This window comes from Hetaerina americana, unplaced genomic scaffold (assembly GCF_022747635.1).
Source record: "Hetaerina americana unplaced genomic scaffold, ioHetAmer1.1.p SCAF_92, whole genome shotgun sequence".
NCBI lineage: Eukaryota > Metazoa > Arthropoda > Insecta > Odonata > Calopterygidae > Hetaerina > Hetaerina americana.
Genome location: NW_027287561.1, coordinates 666349 through 691783, shown reverse-complemented (window position 1 = coordinate 691783; position 25435 = coordinate 666349). Strand labels below are relative to the sequence as shown.

The following is a 25435-nucleotide window of genomic DNA, read 5'->3' as shown; positions in this document are numbered from 1 at the left end:
CAGTGGAAAGATGTCGATTCACCACCACTAAAGAAAGCAAAGGCAATTGGGTTGGCCAGAAAGGTGACGGCTTTAGTTTTCTGGGATGCAAAAGGAATGCTGCCAATCAATTATCTTCCCACTGGTCAAACAATTACTGGACAATACTATGCTAACCTCCTGGACAACTAAAGCAAAAGATACATGAAAAAAGGCCAGGTTTGGCAAGAAAGAAAGTCATCTTTCATCATGACAATCCACGCCCACAAAAGTGTTGTTTCCATGGTAAAAATATTTGAACTATGATATGAATTGCTGCCACAACTCCTTATTTGCATGATTTGACTCCTTCAGATTCTATTTCTCCCCCAAGCTCACAAGTTTCCCCAGTGGATGGAGGTTCTCCATAAGCAAAGATCTAACAGCCAAATTAGTAGATGGGTATTTTGGAGGCCTAAAGGAATGATATTTTTGAGAGGGGATCAAGACATTGGAACATGAAGACTGCATTGAAAAATAATATAGTATCATTGAGGTAAGTCGTTTATTTCTATTCCATACCGAAAACTTTTCAAATCACTATTGAAGTTCATCATCAGTATTTCAATCTTAAGATTGGTTTAATGCAGACCTTCATTGTTCTCTATTCAGTGTCAATTCCTTTACCCCCTGAGAGGCTCTGTTTTTTACTCTTCTTAATTTATCCTCGGTGCTTGTCTCTTGGTGTTGCTCATGAGATCTTCCATCCAATTTTACCTATTAGGTTCTTAACTGATCCATTTGGCCTCCAGGTATGTCCAATCCATTTAGTTCTTCTTTGCCATAGAGTTTGCCACTCTTCCGCTTTTCTATATAGGTACTTTCTGGTGCCTCACTTTGTCTGTCCATGTAACCTTCAGTATTCTCTTCCAGCAGCATGTTTCAAAAGCTTCTGTTTTTTCCTTGTCTACTTTTCCAATGTTCCATGTCTTTTAACCATACAGTTTCATGCTCCAGATGAATATTTTAATGATCTGCTCCCATTTTTACAACCTCAGTTTCTTTGACCATATTCATTTCTGCCACTTCTTGATGAACATCTTCTTAACTTGAGGTATAATTTGTTTGATGTTAATAGAACTTCTTCATACAAAGTTATGCTGCTAACCTTGTGCATAGATTAAGGATTCCACTTGTTCTAGTTTCATTCCTTGAATTTTGATATGTCTTCAGCTTCTCTCTTCCACCTACAAGGGTTTTAGTTTTATTGCTGTTGTTGCTCATACAAGATTCCTGAAGTACTTAGTCCAATTCATTCAGACTTGCTTAAATGTCCTCTCGCACTTCTGCAATTTATGTAACTTGAAAATCAGCATATTGATATTGATGTTTTTCCTTGACTTGATCACAGGTAGAAAATTCAATCTATAATGATATTCTGATGTCTTGCTCAGTTTAAATGAATTTCATTTTCTTTCTGTATACAATGTTATTCTTGTATACCATTCCTTTCATATGTATTGTGCATTGTTATAATAATTGTGAAATGTTTTATCCCAAAACTTCTTTTATCTATTAGTTATGTGATCTAAAAAGGAAATACTTAATATTTTTATGATTACATTTTTGCAAATGGAAGTTTCCATATAAAAATTTTATATTGTTAGTTCTATGATAAAAGGTAAAGATTGCTTGTTGTTGAAAGTCCATTTCTAAATCCATGCTTTCCATTAAATATTAATAAGTTTGAGGTGAAATCAGTTAATCCACTATCATACTTGGAATATTTTTGCCATGATGGTGGTTTCATATAGTGCTCCTACATATGTTAAGATATGGATTCAATTTAAAGGGCTAGTAGAAGTAAGTTAAGTGATAATTGTAATACTTGTGACTTGCATGCATTTTGCACATTCCATATTTTATTGATAATATTGTTGATTGATCGAGATGTGAGAGGACTCACTGCTAACTAAATAACTATAATAATAATACAAATAATAATAATTCATTTCATTCCAAAAATATCTTCATTTCCATTTACTCAAATGAATAAAACATTGGCTGGCAACACATGCATATGGAGTGCATGTGTGTTTGCAAATATTTGTGATACAAAAACTCTCCTTAGATCCTATTGAGTTGGCTGTTAAGTAAGGTCTTGATGCTTTACTAATGGAAGGCTTGTCCTACATGTCTGGAAATCAGTTACCCTAGGAATGTGAAAAATGTTTCATTAATGGGAAGGACTTGATATCTCTCTCAAGAAATTTGCATGTATAACATTATCCATGTTTAAAAGCAAGTGTCTTGCCTCAGCATTGTATGAAGTGTTCAATAAGTAGAAAAACATTGACACTTGTGCCATAGGAAATAGTTTTACCTATAATTATATTTTTATGCATGCAAGTGCCTCACTAGTGATTCAAAAGTAACAGATTCTAAATATTAATGTCAATGTGATTTTTCAATAGCAAGTCATTGAGTTGAATAAAGGGTTGACTCCATTTACAAATGCATCATCATAGCATTGATACAGTGAGCCACTCTCTTTTGAAATACCTGCCATTGGATCAGGGATCCTGTTTAAATTGGATCCATGGTATAAGTATTGGGTCCACCTAAATAAGTCAAATTGTTCAGTAGTTTGTATCTTATCGAGCCCATGACTTTCAAGATTCATATTGATTCCTTTGATGGAAGCATTGCATCTCGAAGCCCATTCCTGCATGTGTGGTGCACGTCACAGTAAAATTGACAGTTTGTAAAGGCAGTGGATATTTCTTCATCTTTTGTAAGTCTTCTTCCATAAAAGATTTCTTTAATAACTCTCCACATTCTTCCATTTCTCTGTGGCATTTTCTTAGGGTTTCAACTCTTTTAGTAATAATGCTGATTAACCAAGGTTCCCTTTTGTTTCCATTTTGATTATAAATCTGTTTCTCCATTAATAAAATCATTAATGATTTGGTTACAATTCCTCCCTGTTGTATCCATTGCAAAAACAGGAACTTAAAGCATCCCAGATAAAAAGATGCCAGGGCTGCCATTTTCCATGCATACACAAAAAATCATCCATAATGTTTAGATTCTTCGTGTAAATCTCTCAAAAAGGTTCAGCACAGTTGTAATTTTACAAAGGTCTTATTTTGTTCAGTATAATTCAGGCCATCTAACATCATTAAGAATTAAATTAATTATTTTAAAATTTCATGGCATATCACTGATTTTTGCCCCTGACCCCAACAATCTTTCTTGAGAAGTGTAGAACATAATTTTTTGTATCATTCATCATCGGCAAGTATGTAATCATTTATGCGGTAAATTCTTATCACAGTGCTGGGAATGTACAGGTTTTTAATTTATCCAGAAACAAACACATTTACTGGAGTCCTAGAGAGCTCTCTTTATACAATTTTAAATATAAAGGGAGTCTGCTTGTTTACTGAGCAGCTTAAAAATGCCAATGTGTGGCAGTGTTGTACAGCTATCATGAAGGATATTTTCTGCCAGTGAATATGCTTAGTATATGCTAACTTCTTGCATCTTTCATTGCGGATATTTGGCTCTTGCTTATTTTTAGTTGCCACATTCACTCCATATTTCAGGTGCCTCATTCAGGCTACTCACTCATGAGAAGGTTTCCATTTTCCACTTACGTATTAGCACTCTTATTCCCAATACCACTAACTTTTCAACTTCACAATTGTGATAATTTGTGCCAGAGTTCCCAGTTTTTGATTATTTTATGAGTTTCTGCATTTTCATGAAAATGTAATACCTAATCCAGAGTGGGAGCAATAGCAGAGGACTATCGAGGCTAAGCTAGATGCAGAGGTTTTAACTCCACTCAAGAGACAATAGAAAAATTATAACTCTCTGTTGTTACTCTTTTTCATTGTAATGGTAATATGCAAAGCCAAGTTGGAACTTATATAGATTTTCAAGTTGTAGCTATTCATGTTGATGGCCGAGATTTCCCTTGAGTGCATTTCAAGAATAATAAAGTTTTTAATTGGACTTCACCGGGAGATGGAGGGGGAAAATGGCTGCCACTAAAGCCCAGCTCACAATCTGCCTGTGCCTACATCAGATTCACCATCGCCGGCGGGCGGCGATGGTGAATCTGAAAAAGTTGTATCATGGTTAGTTCAGCCATGCACATCTGGGTTGGCTGTTTGCTGGAAAGACAGGACTTTGGAGATGTCATGCACATAATCAGTAATAAAAAGTGGAAAATTTTTGTCACCACTTCTTAAATAAGAATGCAGTGTGAACTAATTAGTACAATGCCACCAAAGTTATTTTCTCCTATGGATTTTAACTAATAGTATTATATATAATTCAATTCTCTTATGTGATAGTAAAACCCAGTAGTTTCTCAAGACTTGCAGTTATGGATTTCAATGTCTTTTTGGAATCCTTATAATTGATCTTTTGGAATAAAATATATAATAAAGTTGGGACTGATTGTAATGGGAATCCTTTTTTCTGAATGTATTATCTCATTTTGCAGTTCTGCTTTGAATTTGGAGGAAAAGTTACCTGAAAAAATGGATCTAATATTTAGGGATTAAAGGTATTTCATAAAGGTTGCTACCTGTGACTGATGTGTCCTTGACAGCAGCCTTGCACAGCTCAATACGTGCTGAATGGAGTGGTACGTAGCGATCCTGAGAAGACCCGCACAGCAGAAGGTGCTTAAAATGATGGAGGTAGGAACGGTGACTTAAGCGATAGAGGAAAGTTTGACGAACATCTGGTGCATCTCTCAAAGACAACTGAAGTAATGACCCTGATTTTTTCCACTTCTGCATGAACCACATTCCTGAAAAAATGTGAATAAACAAAAGGAGGCATCTGAGCTGCTAGAAATTTTTTCACAGAAAAATTTGACAATTTTTCAAAATAGAAAGGCTGGTGAAAGATATCAAGACAAAGCTGAGATATGCCAATACAGGAAATCTGCCATATCTGGAAATCATGTAAAGTCAAAGCATTTGTTTATACCAGAGAAATATATAAATGTCATGTAGTCTAATAATTGTGAAGTCTTTCAAGGAGGGCTGCTGATGTTGAACTGCTTACTTTGGGTTTGATTCTACATTTATTGTGGCATCATTTTTATTTAATTACTATTTTAAATTATGAGCTCAAAGGTTTGATATATTTATTTTATATATACTTCTCCCTTCTATGGATTAGAACCTTGACATGTTAGAAGGCTTAGTGCATTCCATTGATCCCTGGAGTTACACTGGCAATGATAATTGCTCCTTGTAGGGTTATCCATGCCAGAAAAGTTTAAGAATAGAAGCTAGGTGGAAGGTAGTCTATGAAGTGCATGGCCCTCAGTGAGGTGGCTGCAAAAGGTATATAATAACAGTGATCTGGCCGTTTCAGGGATGGTTTCGGATTAAAAGATTAAAGGAGGCAAATGGAAGCCACCTCACATAATTATCCCAAGCAATGATGAAGACATCAAATATGAAATTGAGTCTCTGCCATTACAGGACTCAGTTCACTGGGCTGAGTGTCGTGCCTGGTGGCAGAAGAGGCAAAGCCTCAGTGGTCATCATCACACAAAATCCTTGGACAGCCAAGCTTCAAGCAGAGGAGGAAAAGACCCAGAAGATGACCACAATGGTTAGGATGGGTACATATAATACTACGATGATGATGAGGATAGGGAAGCTAGAAAACCTTAGGACAGAAATGTCGAAAGGAGAAATGTAGTGGGAGAGTCAATGTGGTGTGGCTTTAATATGGAATATGAAACTGGGGAGGAGAATATGGAGCAGGTGGATGATGGAATACTATTGACAGAGATGAAAACATACCCAATCAATCTAGTGGCAATCCAAGTTTACATGCTGGCCAGTAGTCGCTGGGAGGAAGAAGTTTGACAGATTGTATAAAAACTTGGAAGAAATAATAATGATTGTTCCAGGAGGGAAGCACTTAATAGTAATTGGGATTGGAATGATGGAAGAGATAGGAGAGAGATAGGATAGAAAGGTTTAGGAGACAGGGATGACTACAGGGAAAAGCGATCACTTTCTGTTAGAGAAAGGGTTTGATAATAACTGACACCTGGTTCAGACATCATTAGGGGCATAGGTACATGTTGAAAATGTTGGGAGGAGCAGGTAAGTTCCAGTTGGATTATATTTCGCTCAGACTTAGAATTAGGAATGGAATCATCAACTTACACAACTTTGTTGGTGTGAATGCAGATTCAGATGACAAATAAGTTGTCATGAGATATAACTTGAAATACAAAGAAAAAAAAGAAGAAAAAGAAAAGAGAAGAAAATCGTAGAAAATTGGCTATGTGGAATATTGAAGATGATACTCAGAAAAACTGAATGAATATCTAAATGAGGATAGGGGAATGAAAAATGCTGGGAAAGAAGGGTGGATATTAAGAATGGGATTGGAAGAGCTGCAAAATAAGCAAGAAGAATGGTAAAGACTAAGAGTATCAGGAAATCATGGATTACTGGAGATATGAGGTGGATGGATGAAAGAAGAAAACAGATAAATGTAAACATGGAAATGGGAAGAATAATGCTCAGAGAATCAAATAATGCACTAGGCAAGATATTAATGAGGCCAAGGAAATGAGGCAGAAAGATCAGATATGGAGAAATTTCAGATGCAAGCAAAAGTAGAAGTACTGCATAAAAAGACATCTCTCAGGAAGTAGAAAGAGAAAAACTAAAACTGCAATCACAGGCCGACATTCTTGAGAAAGCTTTACTCGGGATCTGAACTGATTGATTGAATTACATATTGTTTTGCAGAAAAATAAAGCATTTGAAGTCAGACTCACTCTTATTGGTTCTTGTTGTCCCAATGCCATTTAGTTAATACCAACTATATTCTTTATATAGCAGACCCAAAAAGAGAACAACATTTATGTAAAAAAAGCCCAAATAAGAAAAACTGAGATAGGTACTATTTAGAAGTTTCTGTGATTTTATAGGAAAATTTCATGTGAACAAGTTAATCTAAAAACCTTAATTTTGACCTTCAGTTTTGAAAAGAATTAACCCTATGATTAAAAAAATATAAGGAAAATAAAATGTCTCGTAAAAAGTTCATGGATTATTATTATTATGACATGGATTATTTTCAGGAAATTTGTCAGACATTCAATGCTGCATTTAAACAGCATGTAACTTAATATTTTGTGAGTGCCAGATTGAAATCAGCCACATCAATTTTTATCCATGATGCCTTTTACTGCATACATTATTAGCAAATGCTAAAAATTTCTGATGCTGATAAACATGTTTTGACTTATTTGTGTAAAGTAGGAGGGTTATGAACTGGTATGAAAACAACTAATAAAATAAACATTTTGGAACAATCTTTTTATACTAAAATATATTCTTTATTGAATTCTAGCAATAATTTATACTGGATTAGGCTGAGTGGTCCACAAGTGACAAAACCTCTGCCAAACACTAAAAACTTCCTAGCAGTTGACAAACATTAATTCACAGACTCTTTAACCCAAGCGACTAACTAAAAAAAATATATCTTCCATTGCCTTCAAAAATAAGCTTAACATGCATATTTATGATTAATAATGGTAATTCATTCAAAGAATGAGGAATGATGGATAAAAATGAAAATTTATTAATAGAATTATATGGAATAGGGGCAGTTAAACCTTATAAATTAAAATGCAAAGATGCTGGTTACTCACCCATATTGACTAATCCACTATTGTTGTAAAGAGTGCCAAGATGAGGCCCTGAGAGGGAAAGGAATGTATGGAGTCGAGGAAGAAGGTGTTTCATTTGTGGCCGAGCAATGGCAGAACGTATAATTATATTTCCCAATGAATGACCTACAAAACTCACTCGTGCTGGGTTCAAGCCATATGCTTCAACATGGTACAAGATCTCTGCTACTAACTTATCAGTCATTGTATCAAAATCTGAGAATGTATCTCCCTGTAAGAGAAATAGGAAATTGCTGAGGGTTGGCTATGTGTTGAACAAATCATGAAAATGAAAACCTTCAAATAATAAATTGAAGGTTTTCAATTTATTATTGTCATTATTATTATTTTATTGCTTCATATTATTATTATCATTTATTCGGATTAAAGTGCACTGTTGGGTTATCTTCTATACAGGGCACCAAAGAATAGACTCAAATTTCAAGGGATCAGCTATAATCCTCATGTGTACACTGCTATCCCATACCATTGCAAAAGAAATTGTTTTCGTAATCTATTGCATACATTTATTGTGCTAGTGAAATTTAGAATTCAAGTGGACTTAAGCTGAAAAAATACATTATTTGAACATGTACCTTTCCAGGGCTTAATTATTTGTTTAGATCAAATGAATCTAGGGTTATTCATTAAGAGAACTCATTTCATATTTCATGAGAAGCTGCATAAGACTAGTCAAATCAAGTAAAATGTTTTGTGAACATACCTGATTGCGTTCAGACATGAGAAACTCTAGATTTGCTCCTGGAAGTCCCATTTCTAAATAAGTACGAACTAACCGTAGGTCAGCTGAGTTTCCATCTAATCCATGGACACAAACAATTAAATGTAATCCCCCAGGAGAGAAGATGCGATATTCATCACTTATGTGGAAGTAGGGAAGAGTTGAGGCCAATGTTGGAAAGTCACTGAAACATATGAGAATCATTAACATTTGTCATTCTGAGAATGAAGAATCATTCAAGTTCATATCTTTGTAGGTTTATAGATATTTAATTGGTGTTCAAATAATTCTGTATAAGTAGCAAAAATTGCTACTCAAAAAAGATGTGACTGTGTGAAAAGATGTTTAAAGATGTGACTAATTCCACAGCCAAATTCATGCACCAACAAACATAAAACTCTATCGTTGAGTGTTCATACAACCTTAAATGTGCTATGAACTAGGTGCGTAAATGTGTGTTTGTTTCTTTTTCTCAACTGCTAAGTTTTACCTCCTTACCTATATATCATGCCAGTAAAGTTCATCTGACGTTTAAACTCTTCCTTACACTTTATAAAGCTCAATTGACTCTCATCCTCATTAAGCGTACCATTGCTACTTGGAACAGAAGTAGATGAGTTTGTTTCATGCCTGTGCTTGTCTTGGTCCTCACCCTCACAACAGTCACATGATACATCACCACCTACACTGAGTCCCACGCCCGAATCAGATCCCGCACATTGTGACTGTGCCTGCTTTGCTTGCAGAATGTGTGAAGGAGTCCTTTCACTAGCCTCACTACTTATTCTCTCATTGACACAGTCACCAATAGTCAGGATTGACTGGGAGGACAGATCTGCACTTAAACTTGGTCCTCGTTCAACACCTGCAATGTCTACTACACTCCTTGCGGGGGTGGAAGGAGCCACATTGGAACTTGTGCGTTGCACATCTGGCAGCTGTGGTTGTTGTTGCCTTGTACTGTAAGTTTGCACATTAAGGTTCTGCTGCTGTGCAAGGAGCTCAACGAACAAGGGCTGTATCTGGCTAAGAGGAAGCTGCTGGTACGTGTGGCCCTGATGCTGCTTCATCAATTGCTCGTGCTGCTGCTGCTGTTGGCGTTGCTGCAAATGTTGCTGGTGGTGCATCTGTTGCATTTGTTGTTGAGCTGACTGGGAATACTGACTTTGCAGTTGGTGTTGGCTTGGATGTTGTTGTTGTTGACCCTGTAATTGCTGTTGGTTTTGACATGGATGCAGAGATTGCATTTGTTGAGGAGATTGTTGTAGTTGCGGTTGGGTCTGTACTTGCTGAGGGCTGTGTTGGTGGTGCTTGGGGTGCTGCTGAGACTGTTGCTGCTGCTGTCTTTTCTGCTGCTGTTGATGGTGATGCTCAAACAAAAGTAGAAGAGGCTCAGTGTTGCATAAGCATTTTGTTCGATCAGCAGCATTATTCCTTTGGAGATTAATGAGAAATAACCAGTAATGTCAGAAACCATTTTATTAGCAGATGAGTAACAGAATGGCTAAGAGATGCAAATAATTTGAGTTGTTATGCATGTAAACAGCTCTGAATGATTTATAATTAAGAGGTAAAGGAAACAATAGAAATTACAACAATTATTTTAAATACATTATTCTATTTAAAACTGTACAATTAGCAATTTTTACATACTTAAACAGAAAACTCATTCATAATGTTCAGAGTAAGCTTTGAATATGTATGGACTTCAAAAACTAAGCAGTGATTCTCAAGCCATCACCATGCAAAGTGCTTGGTATGTTTTAAGAAATATAGAACTCTGAACTTCAGGGCTGTTATTCTAAATAAGATTTCAACCAAATAACACACAATCACACCAACCCTGGCCACTATTTTGGTGAATATACAATATTTACTCAAATTGGCTGCCAGAGTCACAATAGTTACATATTGCCTGATTTCAATCCCATTAAGAATAACATCCCAGGATTCATTCAAATTTGTGGTAGAGATAAAAAATTTGGTTTGATGAGTATCAACCAAAAACACTTTAACAAATTTTGATTCTTCCTTGAAAAAAGTGCGCTATATGGAACAGAATCACAATGAAGCATCATTTGCATAATGGTGAACAGTACCAACTCATAAAAATTCATTGATTGTGTCTTAGTTCTCAATTCATATAAGTTTGCCACCTGTTTTATTGCTAGCTTTTCAAATAAAAATAATGACTAAAATTTGAGGCAAATTTGATGTCATCGTAATTATATATGCTGGTAGTTCATTCTTCTTCATTCCCTTATTAAAAAAAATGAATATATGTGAAACTCCAGATCTAATTATAAAAGATACTCATGAAATGAGGCAGCAATATTAAATTAATCAGTTTTAATTCTGGAAAGATTACACTATAGACTTGGCTTATGGAATTGAAATGCAGATGACTTCTATTGATTGTCAAGGGAGATACCTAAGCTATATATTCATTTTTCGTGGATTCAAGCAAAATATAAAGAGCATATATAAATATCTAATTGTTTTGCACTATTTTGTGGTAAATATCGGTAGGGTGTTTCTTTTAATCCAGGGAATTTTTGAGTGAAACCTTTTTGGTGGCAAACATTAATTATTTTCTGGCTGGGTACCTACAGTCTTGTTTTAATGGCTATATAGTTAGGTTCTGTGGAACTACATGTACAGGTATCAGTGAATTATTAGTTTGAACTGTGAAGCAATTTAAAAGAGAGTGGAGATAAAATGTGACAAACCAGGCAAAATAATACTATTACATTCAAAGCTATTAAGTGAAGAAGTCTACAGAAAAAAAGAGTAAAAAAAGTTCCAAAAAAATGAGTGACAAGGCAACTACTTGACAAAAATGTATTTTAATCAACAGAGAAAAATATGAAACTATTGTTTTAGACAACTCTCCTCTCCTTATAGTGAAGAAAATCTACACTGAAGAGATGGTTTTATATATTTCTGTTGCTTTTAGGTTTTAATTGCAGTTCTCTTTTGAGTGCTACAATTAATGCACTAGTACATGATTGTGCTGATAACAATGGAGGACACTGAGAATAGGTTTGTGCTCATCAGTTGAAACTAATGCAGATTTCAAATAAATATTTCATAGCATTTGTAAAAAGTTGTCTATTTTTTCTTCCAAACTATTAATTTATCTAAAAGGTTTGTCTTCACTAGTTCCCATTACATACATTATCCACAACTTCTGTGAAGAACTTTGCTTGAAAAGTTACACAATAGGTACCTATCAAGTACAAATAGAGCTGCTTTTTGTGTATTTGCCATCCTCTTGACAAATTAGGGAATATAACTAAATCTTTATTTTATTTGATCTCATCTAAATGGAAAAATATATCATTGATAGTACAGTAAAATTGTTAAATCAACTCAAACTTAACTTAAATATTTAAACTGGATAGAGGTATAGATGAGTGTTTTGTGCACAATATGACTTTCATACACAGAAAAACTAAACATATGATTTTAGCAAGAGACACACTTTACTTTGAGTGAGACAAATGTTGGTGAAAGAATGGAAAAAATATGATACTTGTGAGTGACTGACTATTGGCGAGTGAGACTGATTAGAATAGGTAAGAGGAAAGCTTCAAAATGTTTATTGCGATCCAGGTTTTTCCAGTTTTACAAACTAAAGATGTGCATATATCTGGAAATTTTGATAACTTTTGGAAAAATTTCACTTTCCTTAAATCATTGCAAAAGTAGTGTCTCAGCCAATGCTTTCATGCTAGTTCAATGGTAAAGATAATTTATTAATGATGATTCAATTATTGCCATGGATGAGGGTATGTAGACTGGCGTTTAACGCCAACGTTTAACGTCCTGGTCAGTGGCTCACTATCTGTAATTGGAATTATCTAGGCATAATCCCATACTTGATATTAAAACAATGTCAAATGTTCAAATTCCCATAATACCTTGTGTAGTCAGTACCTATGGAGGTTATTAATTTGTTCAATTTCATGGCTCTAATGTTTCATTATTATGCAGGAATGCATATTAAATTTTTGTGTGACTGGTCTTTTAACCATTGGTGCAAATGCCACAATAGCAGTATTATCCCTCACAATCAGTTTCAAAGTTTAGCCCTATAAAATTGCAATTAATTACTCTGTCTTTCAGATTGGTTTTATTTGTATGGCTGTCTATTTTGAGATTTGGAAAATGCAATGTCAGGTGCATCTGATTGGGTGAAGCCTTTGCCATTATATTGATATGTTAATCTCAACCTTATCATCCTTAAGTAGCCAGAAATGATTAACGATCTCACAATACTGCATATAATTTGCATTTCCGATCCTACAATTAAAATAAATCTTGCTACTTTTTCCATCTGTATTAAAAAAAATTGCTAGATGTACCTATCTCATGATACAATATTCATAAGAAATAAATAAAATGTTGTGTTTGACAATGTTTTACTAGCAAAAGCAAAATTTGAAGTTAAATACCTATAGAGATGAATGATTGAAAGTTTTCAATATTCCGGTCAGTTCAAGTAGCTTCTTAGAAAAACAAATTTTAAAATCCCTAAAAACATTCCCCTGCCATAATATAAATGTCTCCCACAAATATTTTAATAACTAACCTCTAACTGTAGATTCAAGCTCTTAAAGTTACCCTGTTTTTGTCATAATATTATTTTACAGTATTTAAATTAGTTTGAAGATAATTTAGGTGAATTCAATCACAATTTCATTCTGTGTTAAAAAAAATTGTGAACTTAAGTATACCTCTTCGGACATGATTTAAATGCATTAAGAATTTATATAAATAGATATTCATTGATTAAAGTATTGATCATCTCATTTACTGCTAGGTGCCAAAAGATACATATCTTCTACTATAAAGCAATTTACTCTGTAAATAAAACAATGGCTATCAAGAGCATATAGGCCTCTTCACTTTTCCTTAAAAGGTGTGTTAAGTTACTTTGTGCATGATTGGAATAATGTCAAAGTTTCATATTATCCGATTTCCATTGAATTTATGAGCATCATCTGCACTATTTGATTTTGACCATTAGTCAGAATGCAGTTTTGCTCCATTTGTGATACTTTTAATGGGTATTTTGTAATATTACTGTGAGCAATTGTACAGTTTATGGCTTTTTAAGAGTATATATTGGAGAATGTGATCGCCACAAAATAATTCAGACATACCCTAATAATGTTTATGTAGTATGCACGTGAAAATTTAGTTTCACTGCCAATTTTAACATAAGGTCTTGATCCCATGGCTGATAGCCAAGGTTGTTATTACTTTCAGTCAATGTTACTTCTACATTTTAAATATCATATTCCATACCTAAGTTTTTTAGTGATTACCTATGTGTCTACTACATACGTTTATGGTCAACATTTCATACATATTTCTGGGGTACACACCTAAGAAAGAACATGCAAGGTCTAGGTTTCGCTAACCTGGAACAATTTGTAATGGAGCAGTTAGATTAACATTCAGGTGAGAAGTAGGTTCTAATAGCTTAATGCCTACATCCTGACATAGACATGAGACTAATGCACTTCGTTGACTTCTTTTGTTTTTAATGGCTTCTTTCAAAATCCAATGATTATTCATTACTATTCTCATGTTAGACTATTTTTTCATGACGTTAAATTAGGATGCATGAAAGTTAATCAAGCCAAATGGAAGCATATTTTCAAAGGCAGCAATAAAGCAATAGTGTCTATTTTACATTAAATCTCACTGGAAAAGGTTATGGTGTTATTTTTAAAAATGCATCACAAGAGGAATAGTACACATACTTTGGTGAAGGAACTTTATGGTTTCCTCTCCTGGGCCCTGTTCCAATTGAGCTGATGCGATTTTCTTCTGCATGAGTGCCACTAACCATACTTCCATCTGTCTCCACCGTTCCTTTCATTATGTGCCTGTCCAAGGTCAAAACTTCCCTTGGCGAAATGTCTTTCTTATCACTGCTCGCAGCCCGTCCCACACTCCCCACGGCTCTTCGTTTACCCATTTCGCCGAGGCTCTCGTAAATGTGGAATGGTGCAGAATGAGGTGTCGTCGGTGGTGCGGAGGCGGGGGGTGGGTCCCTAAATGGCTCCGGGGGCAATTTGGGAATGGACGACGCCATCGCGGAGAGGGGAGCGGCCACGGGGGTGGTGGGTTTCAGCTCGGCCTTCTTGACCGCGCAGTTGCCGGCTTCCTTCTTGGCGCTCCCCGGGTCAGCCGCCGGGAACAGAGGGGGATCCCGGAACTGCTTTGGCGGTGGCAGGGGGATCTCGTCGTAGGGATGCCTCCGGCGGGGGGCCGCCAGTTCCTTGCGGGGCGGGGGCACTTGGGTTCGCGGCGGCGAGTCCTCTTTGGGGAGGTCCGCGCACCCCAGAGACCTCTTCTTCCCCAGCTGCTCCAGCTTGGCGCGCAGGAGTTCCCCGTTGAGAGTCCTCCTGGAGGCGATGGCCGCCGCCTGCTTCGCCATGCTGCTCGAGTGCGGCCCACTAGCCTTACTTTTCGTCGCGGCGGTGGCCTCGCTCTCCGGACTCAGCTGGCCGCTCGAGAGATCCCCGGACGTGCGCCGACTGGAGTTGGAGACCCACCCGCTCTGCTCCGAGGTGACGTCGCCTCCGGCCGAGGAGGGGGAGGAGGCGGGCGGGGACGACGGCCCCGAGGACGGCGAGGACGGCGGCGGGGAGGTGGGCGACGAGGAGAGGGGCGACGAAGACGACCTGCGGGGCGCCTTGGCGGACGACGCCGCCGCCACCGATGAGGGTGGCTTCGCTTGGGCCTTCTTGCGCCGAGTCTTCGTCTTGAGGTGCGGCGGCGCGGGCGGGGCGGGGGCCAACGTGGCGTCCGTGGGGGTCACGTCGTTGGGAAGTACATTCGCCGGACCCGTCGGCTCCACGGAGAGGAGGGCGTGGTCGGAGGCGCTGTAGAGGCCCACCTGGATGCTGCTGAGGGTGGGGGTGTCCGCGGAGGCGGCCGGCGCCGCCGTCAGGTTCGGCATCGACTCACTGGCCAGGTCGGCGACGAGGGTGGGAGGGGTCGGGGGGGATGGAGGCGGCGCGGCCGCGTTGGACATCCCCACTGCCGCCAGGGAGGACCGCCTCCGCGAGGGCTCCCAGTGGATGGCCGGCACCGAGAGGGTGCTGCGGGAGTGCTTGATGGCGCGGCCGGCCTTGGACGTCTCCCTGCCCCGTGAGGCTTTGCCCCCCACCTCCGCCGCACCGCTCAGTTCGAAGGGCACGCTCGTGCTCTGCTCCAGCCTCCGGTAGCCCAGGAGCGCGACCGAGTCGGAGGAGGCGTTCCCGTTGGATGAGGAGGTGGAGGAGGAGGAGTGGTCATGCGGCCCCGTGCCGTTGGCCAGCCGCAGCTCCAGCCGCAGACTGTTCTTGAGCTTCTCCTTGAGCGTAGGCCGGAAGAGGAGCTGCTGGGACGAGTGGGGTGGCTGGGAGGCGGCGGGGGCGTGGCGGATGACGCAGTCCGTGCTCCGCTCCCGGCGAATGTGCTGCTGGTTGGCGGCGTGGGGTGCGCTCCGCTGTTGCTGGTGGTGTTGGTGCGGGAGAGTGGCCGGCTGAGGGGCGAGTCGGGGAGGCGGCGAGATGGGGATCGCGGAGGGCCTGTGGCTGGTGCGAGGGAGGGAGCTGGCGAAGCCGGAGGCCGCAGCGGGGGCCGATGAGGGAAGGAGGGGCGGGGGCGAGGACGCGGTCAAGCCCCCACCGCGGTGGGCCGTCGCTGCGGCCGCCGCGTTGGCCCGCCGGGTCACAGCGGCCCTCCGCCCCGGGCGCGTCGCGGTAGCGCCGGCGGCGGCCAGAGCGGCGGCGGCGGCCGCGGCGGCTGCCGAGTTGTTGCCCCGTGACTCCAGTTCGGTCCTCAGTTGGTCCAGCGACTTGCTGTGAGAGGGAATTGACTTTCGCAGGCCGTCTCCGCAGAGTAGGGGGTCCATCCTGACCTGCTGTTGGTATATGTGGGGATGAGGGTGCATCTGAAAATGAAAACAGACATGTCTCCTTTTATCTCCAAAGTAACATCCCAATTCTTTACTAGTATTTTTGGTGACAGGTAACTATGATGACGTTTTTGTACCTAAGCCGAAGTAGGAAGGCTTTCATTTAGTACACTTTGACTTCAAAACTGATTGTGCAACCTGAATGGTCAATTTAGTATTATTGTCCATTTCTATGGTCAGTGATAAAAATGGGAAATTGCAGCTATTGGGGAACTTGACAGCCAAACTGAGTTCTGTAGCCAAATGTCATGAAAGTTAGTCATTTCATGCACATGACCTCCAAGTTATTCCTCATGTATTTGAAATGGTGATTTACAGATTTTATGGTACCTCTATTTCATTGCAGGGAGTATATTAGTGTTAGAGAGAGTACAAGGAACATTGTGAGCAGCTTAAAAGCAAAATTCAAAGATTCTGCAGGGAGATACACGTGATCAGAGAAAGAAAAGTTAAGTCAGAAAATACCTCAAAACAAATGCATTTGTGATGCAGTACTGAGGAATGTGAGAGTGAAGGGACGGCAGCAAAAAATGGCATAAAATAGGAGTGTAAATTTGGTAATTCTAGATAAATGTGAAGAGATATGGACAACTTTTGACCTGGGTGATGAATAATTTATATGATAAGGAAATACAGTAAGACGCCTGTGCAAAATTCTGAGATGAAAATGATGAACCTATTGAATATGCTGCTAGGACAACCAACCTCATACAAAAAGTCATCAAGGAGGACAAAATAGAAGTATAAACAGAGGATGGCCTTAGATGAAATGAAAACTGGCAATAAAAGTGAATGGAAGAATTTTAGAATATGCAGGGTTTAAAGGATGAGAATGCAAGTACATACCTGGCTGAATCAAGCCTAGCTGACTGATGGTTCATTTTTGCCCTTTTAGGAATGAATTATTATGCCATCTATTTATTGATAAAGCGATAAGTTGACCCTAGAAAATAATTTTGATGAATGGCAATACAATTATAATATTATGTCACCACAATTCTTTTACCATTTGATTGAGTCTAGGTTGTTGAATTTAGTTTTTTGAAAGGAACACTAGCAGTAACTGAGTTTCATCCAGCCAGGTGTATTTTTTCCTAACACACTGATCATGTTCTCCTTGAATGGTGGACATGTTATATTTGACCCAGTCATAACAAGATGTCATGCACAACCACATTTCTTTCTCCTTCTATGTTCTATTTGAGTTGCTTTCTGGCTGACTGACCTATTTGAGTGTATTTGAGGTGGTTAAGACTTCAATTCCCCATTCTTCCCAAGAATACACCGAGGAAGACATTTCCCTCTTATGTCCGTCCCAACCATCTTTAAGGTAGAAGTAACCAAAGCAAAATAAACCTGAAATCATCTCTGCTGATGTGTGCTGTTCCTCATTTAGCTGCTTCTGAAAGAGGGATGACTTATACAAAATTTCAAACCATTTGCCAAATTTGGGGTGGTCTTGCAAGTGCCATAAATTTTCCTCTCATCAGTTCTAGAAAAGCAGAAACTCCATGCTTTTTTATTCATCTAATTCTTAATGAAGCCATTGATGTTGCTATAAAATTTCTTTTAGTGACATAATATGGGATATAATCAATGAGTTAAGTGGCTTTTTATTGCATCAAAAAAGGAAAAAGAGGAAATGATAATACAGATTGGCGCGCATCCGAGATACGTGTATCACTTGGAGAAGTTCCAAAGGGAATATGAAAACTCAAGCACAGTGCTGACACATCACAAGGTTTCTTTCTGTGAAACAAAAGAGAATCAGCCATGGCTAAAGAAGCAGAAAGAGACATTAGGCCTCTTTCAATGGAAGTGAGAATAGCAGAGAAAAAATATTATGTATTGACTAGAATAATTGGGGTTTGGGAGCAGACTATGCTCTATTAGTTGCAATCATTTCAGGAGTTGTGTCATGGGATGTAAGTTCACTAATCACCATTTCATTGCCACTTTTTTTTTTTAGTGTTTCCCTCTGAAAAATATCTCAACAAATGGAATTAATAACTTGCTGGTCAATTCTCTTAGTATTGTAATGGACTGATAAAATCACACTTCAGTTTTATTGTACCAATATGGTATCTCAAGGCATAATTGAAATTTTTTTGAATGAAACCTTATTTATTCTGACTAAATGAGACCAAACTTAATCTGAAGATTTATTAAATTCCAGATAAATAAAAAATAAATAAACTATAGCACTTAACAGCCCTCCATTTATTTTCACTCAATGGAGTGCAGAAACCTAAATAACAACACATTTTCCGTTAACTCACATATGACTTTAGGAAAGTAACATGAATGTAAAAATATGAAATTATTGCCAATTGTCAAAATAATTAGTAATTTTCCCTTGCCTAAATTTCATATGGTATTAACAAGGGAAAAATCACTTAGACCTTTTATACAACATCATATCAGTAATAGCAGTGTCAGAATAGCAACTAATCTAGTTTACAGACTGTTTTACTTAATTTAAAGTCTGATTACAGGACTGAAGTATATTATGCAATTGCTGTGAGAAATCACAGTGATGTATTTAATATTTTACACCACTACACAGCATTTGTACTACAAATAATTATTCATTAGCTTCCTAAAAATGTTATGATTTGTATGTTTCAGAATTTGCTCTGGATAAAAAGAAAATCCTGATAAATTAGGGCTGGATTTAGAAGATCATATGAATTAGATTTGAAGCCCAAAATTTCCCCTTATCTTTGAAACAATGAGATTTTACTGTGCTGTGTGCATAGATGTATGTATGTCAAAATGGCCACCACCGCTATATCAGTCTGGTGGTTAATGGATCTACCTAAGATTGCTGGTTTATGATCCACCTTATACTACAGTGTTCTATACGCTCCAGTGGTTCAACCTCTTGGCCATTATGACAAGCAACAGCTTATTAAGACCCCAGTGGCACATGGGACAACAGAATTTGAATTTTCAAATTTCAAAGTCAAAATTGCCCATTTTTGTTGGAGTGCTAAAGTATCCCCTACCTTAATGAGTGATTCCAAAGTAATATATAGATACTGGACCTAAAACCTGACATAATCAGATAATGTCAGTCAATGATAGCAATATGTCTAAACTTCAAGTAAACTTAAAAGGATTCAGAGAGTAAAGTAAAGAGATAGATTCAAAGGGAAATTATATTCCCTGTTGGGGTATTTTACTTGCCTCATATTTTGGATGCACTGGCATTTGTGGCACATGCTGTCTAAACACAACTGGAACAGGAGCTGTTGTTTTGGGTCCCTGGTGATCAGCGGCATTTACTCTGCTCAAGGGAAGAGTTGATGCCTCGGTGGGGAGTGGTTGACGAGGCCGAGCTGGGAGTGGCTGTTTTGCTGGCGCTGGAATCTTGTGCGAACGCGATTCCAAAATCTCGACAATTCCACAACTACAGTCTTCAGAGGAAGCAGTGATGGCAGGAGCTCCAGTGGCCACCCTAGGTGTTGACCCATCTTGACTAGGGACAATACCAGTTGATCCAATAACTCCCAGGGGAGAGCCACCCAAAATTCCATCATGCTTTTTATCCAGGTCTCCTGTGTTAAGGAATGGCTCTGAGGAAAGATATAAATAAAGACAAGAATTTGGATTTTAATATTTAATATACTTTATATCCCTCCCATGGACCACAACCTTAACATGGTGGAAGGGCTCATGTGTTCCCATGACCCCTAGAGCTATGCTGGAGGGAGTAATGATAATTGATACTGGTAGATCCATGCCAGATAGGTTGCAGGCGGCTAAACAGACATGAGCCCAGATAGGCTGCCATTGAGTGATGGTAAGAATTAAAAACACTTTTGAGGAAGGCAAGGGAAAATTACCACATCAATTATTATTCCCAATAATGTAAGGATGGACACCATAATGAAAATGATTCCTAGCAACCATGGGACTTGGCCCATCAGCCATATGTTGTACCTGGCAGTGGTAGAGCCAAGGCTTCCTTGGCAGTCATTGCACAAAAGCCTTGCAAAGAAAAACCAACAGTAGGTGCAGCACAGAAGATGCAGAAGAAGACCAAATTAGTTAGAATAGGAACTTGGAATGTTAGGACAATGTTGAGGACAGGTAATTGCAGACTTGGTGCTCCTTCACCCATACCATGGGCTCTCCTTTGTCCCCGCTACTGACGGATATTTACATGGACCATTTTGAAAAGGATCTGTTCTCCTCTGGTAATGGACTGACCAAAAATGTATTGCGTTGGCATTGATATGTAGATAATGTATTTTGCGTGCGGGTAGGTTCCAAAAGGCAACTTAAAATGTTACTATCTCATCTGAATTCATTGAATCACAATTTGGTATTCACTTGCAAAATAGAAGACAACATTTCCCTAAACTTCCTTGATTCAAATATTTCTAAAATTAACAACCACTTAAGAGTTCTCCTATCTTTCGGAAAAATTCTTATACTGACCAAGTGATTCACTGTCACTCAAGGCATTGTTTTTCCCAAAAGATATCCTATTTTCCACTCCATGATTCACAGGTTGGTGAACATTCCCATGTCAAAAACCAATTTTGAAAAAGAATTAACTGCAATAAAAACAATAGCTAGAAACAATGGATAAAAGAAGCAGCTCATTAATCAATAGTATTTTAATAAACTTAATCAACTGTCAGTCAGAGACATTATAAAACCCAACCGCCACAAGACTCTGCTGCCAATTGGCGTAGAATCCTATATCTGGATCACATTACTATGAGAATTTGCAAAATACCACCGGAAGATAAGTTTAAATTAGCCTATTATAATAAATCGAACCTCAGTAACCTACTTTCCCACACAAAAGACAAAATTCTAAAGTGAAAAAAGGGGAGTGTGTAAGTTAAGATGTGAGTGTGATGCAGTGTATGTATATTAGATAAACCGACCGGAAATTTCAAGAACGGGTGAAGGAGCACAAGGCCTGCTTGAAGAACAAAAAGTCAATGTCACATGTTGCAAAATATTTTTTTGGAAAACAACCATGGTAGTGACTTTAAATTTGAAATTTTACATGTAGAAAAGAAAGGACTTAGACTACACGCTTTAGAGCAGCTTGAAATTTCAAAAAGTGTACACTCCAAAGAGGATATTGTTAATGACCTTTTGTACACCTCCCACTCCCCCCTCTTAAACTTACCACTTCTCGATACCCGCGCTTATGTGGGTAAAAACCCTTCCACTTCCCCCACACCCTGCCTTGGCCTCAGAGATGTGTAAAAGATTTTTGAATATGTAGACGAACTGTATAGTAAAGAACTTAGATCAACAAAGTGAGACATAAAAAAGGAACATGACGTAGAGGAAGATAGCTTAGGTCCAGGCATACTAGACGATGAGATAGAAAGGGCATTAAGGGAGATGAAGCTAAATAAGTCTGTGGGGGTGGATAACATTCCCACAGAATTTATAGGAAAATGTGGGAGGAAGAGGCTATATGGGCTCATTCGTAGTATTCATGAGGAAGGAATCTGGCCGGAAGACTTTGTGAGAGCAGTTTTAGTTCGTATTCTGAAAAAGGTAAAGGCCACATCATGTGAGGACTATGGAACAATAAGTTTGATATCTCATGCAGCTAAAGTTGTTCTCAGGATCATAAGCTAAAGGATCGAGAGTAGGGCAAATGATTACGTAGGGGATGATCAATTTGGGTTTAGGAAGGGGAGAGGTACGCATGATGCCATTGCGGTAATGAGATTAGTAATCAAGAGGAATATAGAACACAACCAGGAGGTATTTGCCTCTTTCGTAGATTTTGAAAAAGCGTTTGATAGAGTGAATTGGGAAAAACTAATGAGTCTATTGCAAAAAATAGGAATAAATTGGAGAAAAGGAGGCTAATCCACAACCTGTACATGTCTCAGACTGCTCAGGTGCGGGTGGGGAACGGGGAGTCCGGATGGGCAGTGTTAGGAAGAGGTGTAAGGCGGGGTTGCCCATTATCACCATTGCTGTTCAACCTGTATGCAGAGGAAATGATTAAAGAGGCATGGGAAGAACTGGAAGTAGGAATGAAAGTGGGCAGGGAATTCGTAAAATCATTTAGGTTTGCTGATGATCAAGCTTTAGTTTGTCAGTCAGCCAAGGGGCTGCAAGCATTGCTGAGTGAATTGGAAATTCAGTGCGACAGGTATGGGATGAGAATCAATATTAATAAAACAAAGGTTATGCGATTTTCTAGAAAGAAAAAGGCTAAGCTTAACATTAAAAGAGGAGGGCAAAAACTAGAGCAGGTAGAGCAGTTTACGTATCTCGGGAGTATTTTGGACCAACACTGTCCAAGTAGAAGGGATGTAAGGAGAAGAATTGCACTAGGCAAAGAAGCTTTCACAAGGAGGAGGGAGTTGATGACAGGGACATTGAGTGAGGATGTTAAGAAAAGACTCGTAAAAACTTTGATATGGAGCGTAGCTATGTACGGCGCGGAAACATGGTCATTGAAGTAGGTCGATAGACGTAGACTGGAGGCTTTTGAAATGTGGGTGTGGAGAAGAATGGAGAAGGTGAAATGGACAGAGAAGAAAACAAATGAGGAAGTACTTGGTATGGTGGGCGAAGAGAGGGGTTTGTTGGGAGAAATCCTGTGGAAGCAGGAAAAGTGGATGAAGGGAGTACTGATCGGCAGTGGGATGTTGAAGACTGCAATAGAGGGGAGAATGTTAGGCAAACGAGGAAAGGGAAGGAACAGGATAGGGATGTTGGACGGGATGAAGGGAGGAAGAAAGTACTCAGAGATGAAGAAGGATCTGATATAGAGTAGGATGCTGGATTTTGTGTTTTGTGAGGATTCACAAAATATTTATTTAGAAGCTGTGTCCATCCAAAAACCTACCTTAACCGGTAGATTATCTAATAATAATAATAACAACATCTATGAATCATTAAAACCCACCCACTTTCCTCTGCCTATAGGAGGAATGCTCCTCATAGGGTGCCTCATATTTCTATCCTTCCATCCAACTATCATTACTCAATTCCCTCCCCCACCCAACCCTCTCACCTCCCTGCCACTACCTGAGGGTAGTATATATAGATGGATGTCCATCAGAGTTGTCAACTGAAGATGACATTGAACGTCAAAACCCGGGTGGTCTTGTAATTAAAATTTTTCAGTGGAATCGCAGAGTTACTATTTTTCATTTCCAATATGAATTGATTCCATAAATTTATGCCAGAAACCATTAATTAAAATACATCTGTTTCATAGAGCAAACCTTAATTAGTTTTCAATTAATGCTAATATCCATGATAACTCCTCCCATTCAAGAAATAATATGCATATAAGCCAATCAATAATCCAGCTCTGTGTGTCTAAAAGTTCCAGACCATGTATTTGGCGGTTTAATTTAATGAAGCTCCCCACCATTTTGCCTATGTAACATTTAATAGAATTCTCAATGTAATCAAAGGCATCACCTCTCCCGTTCAAGTATTTAAAATGAGGGTCAAATCATTTCTTGCCAAAAGGTATTACTACAGTGTCAGTGATTTTTTGGTGAACTCATTGCCAAATATGTAATGCAATCGTCTTCTTCATTTTTTGTTTCTAATTTTGTACTTTCATTTGGCATAGCCGCGCAAATATACCAAAGTTTGCCAACAGTGAAATAAATATAATATTGTTATTATATAGACATCCATTCATATGCTTATAGTAGATGCACAGTAAATGAAACAGCGTGTATGCAAAGTAGTGCACTTTGCCAAGAAATTATTTAACCATTTTTTCACAGAGATTCACAATGGTTTACATTTTTAATTAGTTTTCATAAAAAGGTTAGACCAGATAGATTATGCAGGAATTATTTGTCCATTCTATAAAATGGATTACATCTCCTCTGTGTATGGTTCTCTGGGTAAATACATTTAATTAATGTTTTTTTGTTTCTTCTAGAAAAAGAATTTCCATTTGTCTTTATGCCATCTGCTGTGATTATGGTTGTTTGCTCTTACTGGTGTACTAGTTTAATTGTCTTTGACATGTAATGGTAGTTCCATGATATAGAGAGAAAAGAAAATCAAAATTTCAATCAATAAAAAATAGGACTTACAGTACTCATTTCACTTCAAACCAAAAAGAGCTCTAATGGTTTTTTCTTTGACTACAATATATTTTTTCTTTTTGAATTTTCAAATAACATTCTATGTGTGATGTGGCTCTAGAAGAAGGTATAGCAGAAAGTCATTACTGATGGTGTTGAAACTTGTGACTTAAATTTATTATGTAATACAGTACTCAACTTAGCTTATAACAAAGGTATCATATTTACATGATCTTCCCGGTAAAAATTTTTGCTCAGGCAAAACTTCAGTTTTATTCAATTTTTTCATTATTTATTTCTCTCACACTAGCAAATTAGCATTTTTTGTGTCATTTAAGAAGAATTCATTATCACTTAACCATTCTGTTTACATGTTTTACGTCTCATTTTCTCTTCTCCGCACCTCATTATATGAGACATAATTGAAATGTAAGGGCGTTTGCTCATAAAAAATATATTCGTTAGAAAAAGTTTTTATTGATGATGAATAACTGATCGTAGCACTTTTCCACTTGATAACCTTCCCACTAGTGAAAAAGTGCTATGATTCAGTCATTCATTATGTTCGACTTCCCCCACGTCATGCCTGAAGCTGCTCAATTTGTTTTTTTGATGGTTTTAGTTTCTTACAAGCCTACTTCTTTTTCCTGCATAATTGCTGATCACTTCCAAGCACTTTAAGTAAGATTGCACCAGCTTCTTTAATCCCTCAGCATAGAAGTTCACTGTGTGGGAATTGAACCAGTTGTCAACTGTGGTCTTTAGTTCCTTATCGTCTTCAAACTGTTGTCTACCCAGGCGTTTTTTGTGAAAGAAGAGGGAATCATCACTGGGTGCAAGGTCGGGACTGTAGGATGGGTGATGAAAAAGTTCCCAACCAAAATATTGAATCTTAACCTTGGCCTTGGTCGGTAAGCATTTTTGGCACTCACCATGGTCAAGGTTTTGTGATTTCCAAGCTT

The 25435-nt window shown here is 38.4% G+C and overlaps 1 protein-coding gene across 1 annotated transcript in view; it reads right to left on the bottom strand.

Moving 5' to 3' along the window:
* LOC139699830 (protein FAM135A) overlaps positions 1-25435 on the bottom strand; it is a 161173-nt gene that overhangs the window by 10119 nt on the left and 125619 nt on the right. The window contains exons 8-13 of the mRNA XM_071598264.1: positions 19606-19994; positions 14210-16392; positions 8934-9869; positions 8418-8619; positions 7676-7925; positions 4559-4786 (exon numbers count right to left, since the gene is read on the bottom strand). Of these exons, the coding sequence (XP_071454365.1) occupies positions 4559-4786; positions 7676-7925; positions 8418-8619; positions 8934-9869; positions 14210-16392; positions 19606-19994 (4188 nt within the window). The remainder of the gene's footprint in view (positions 1-4558; positions 4787-7675; positions 7926-8417; positions 8620-8933; positions 9870-14209; positions 16393-19605; positions 19995-25435) is intronic.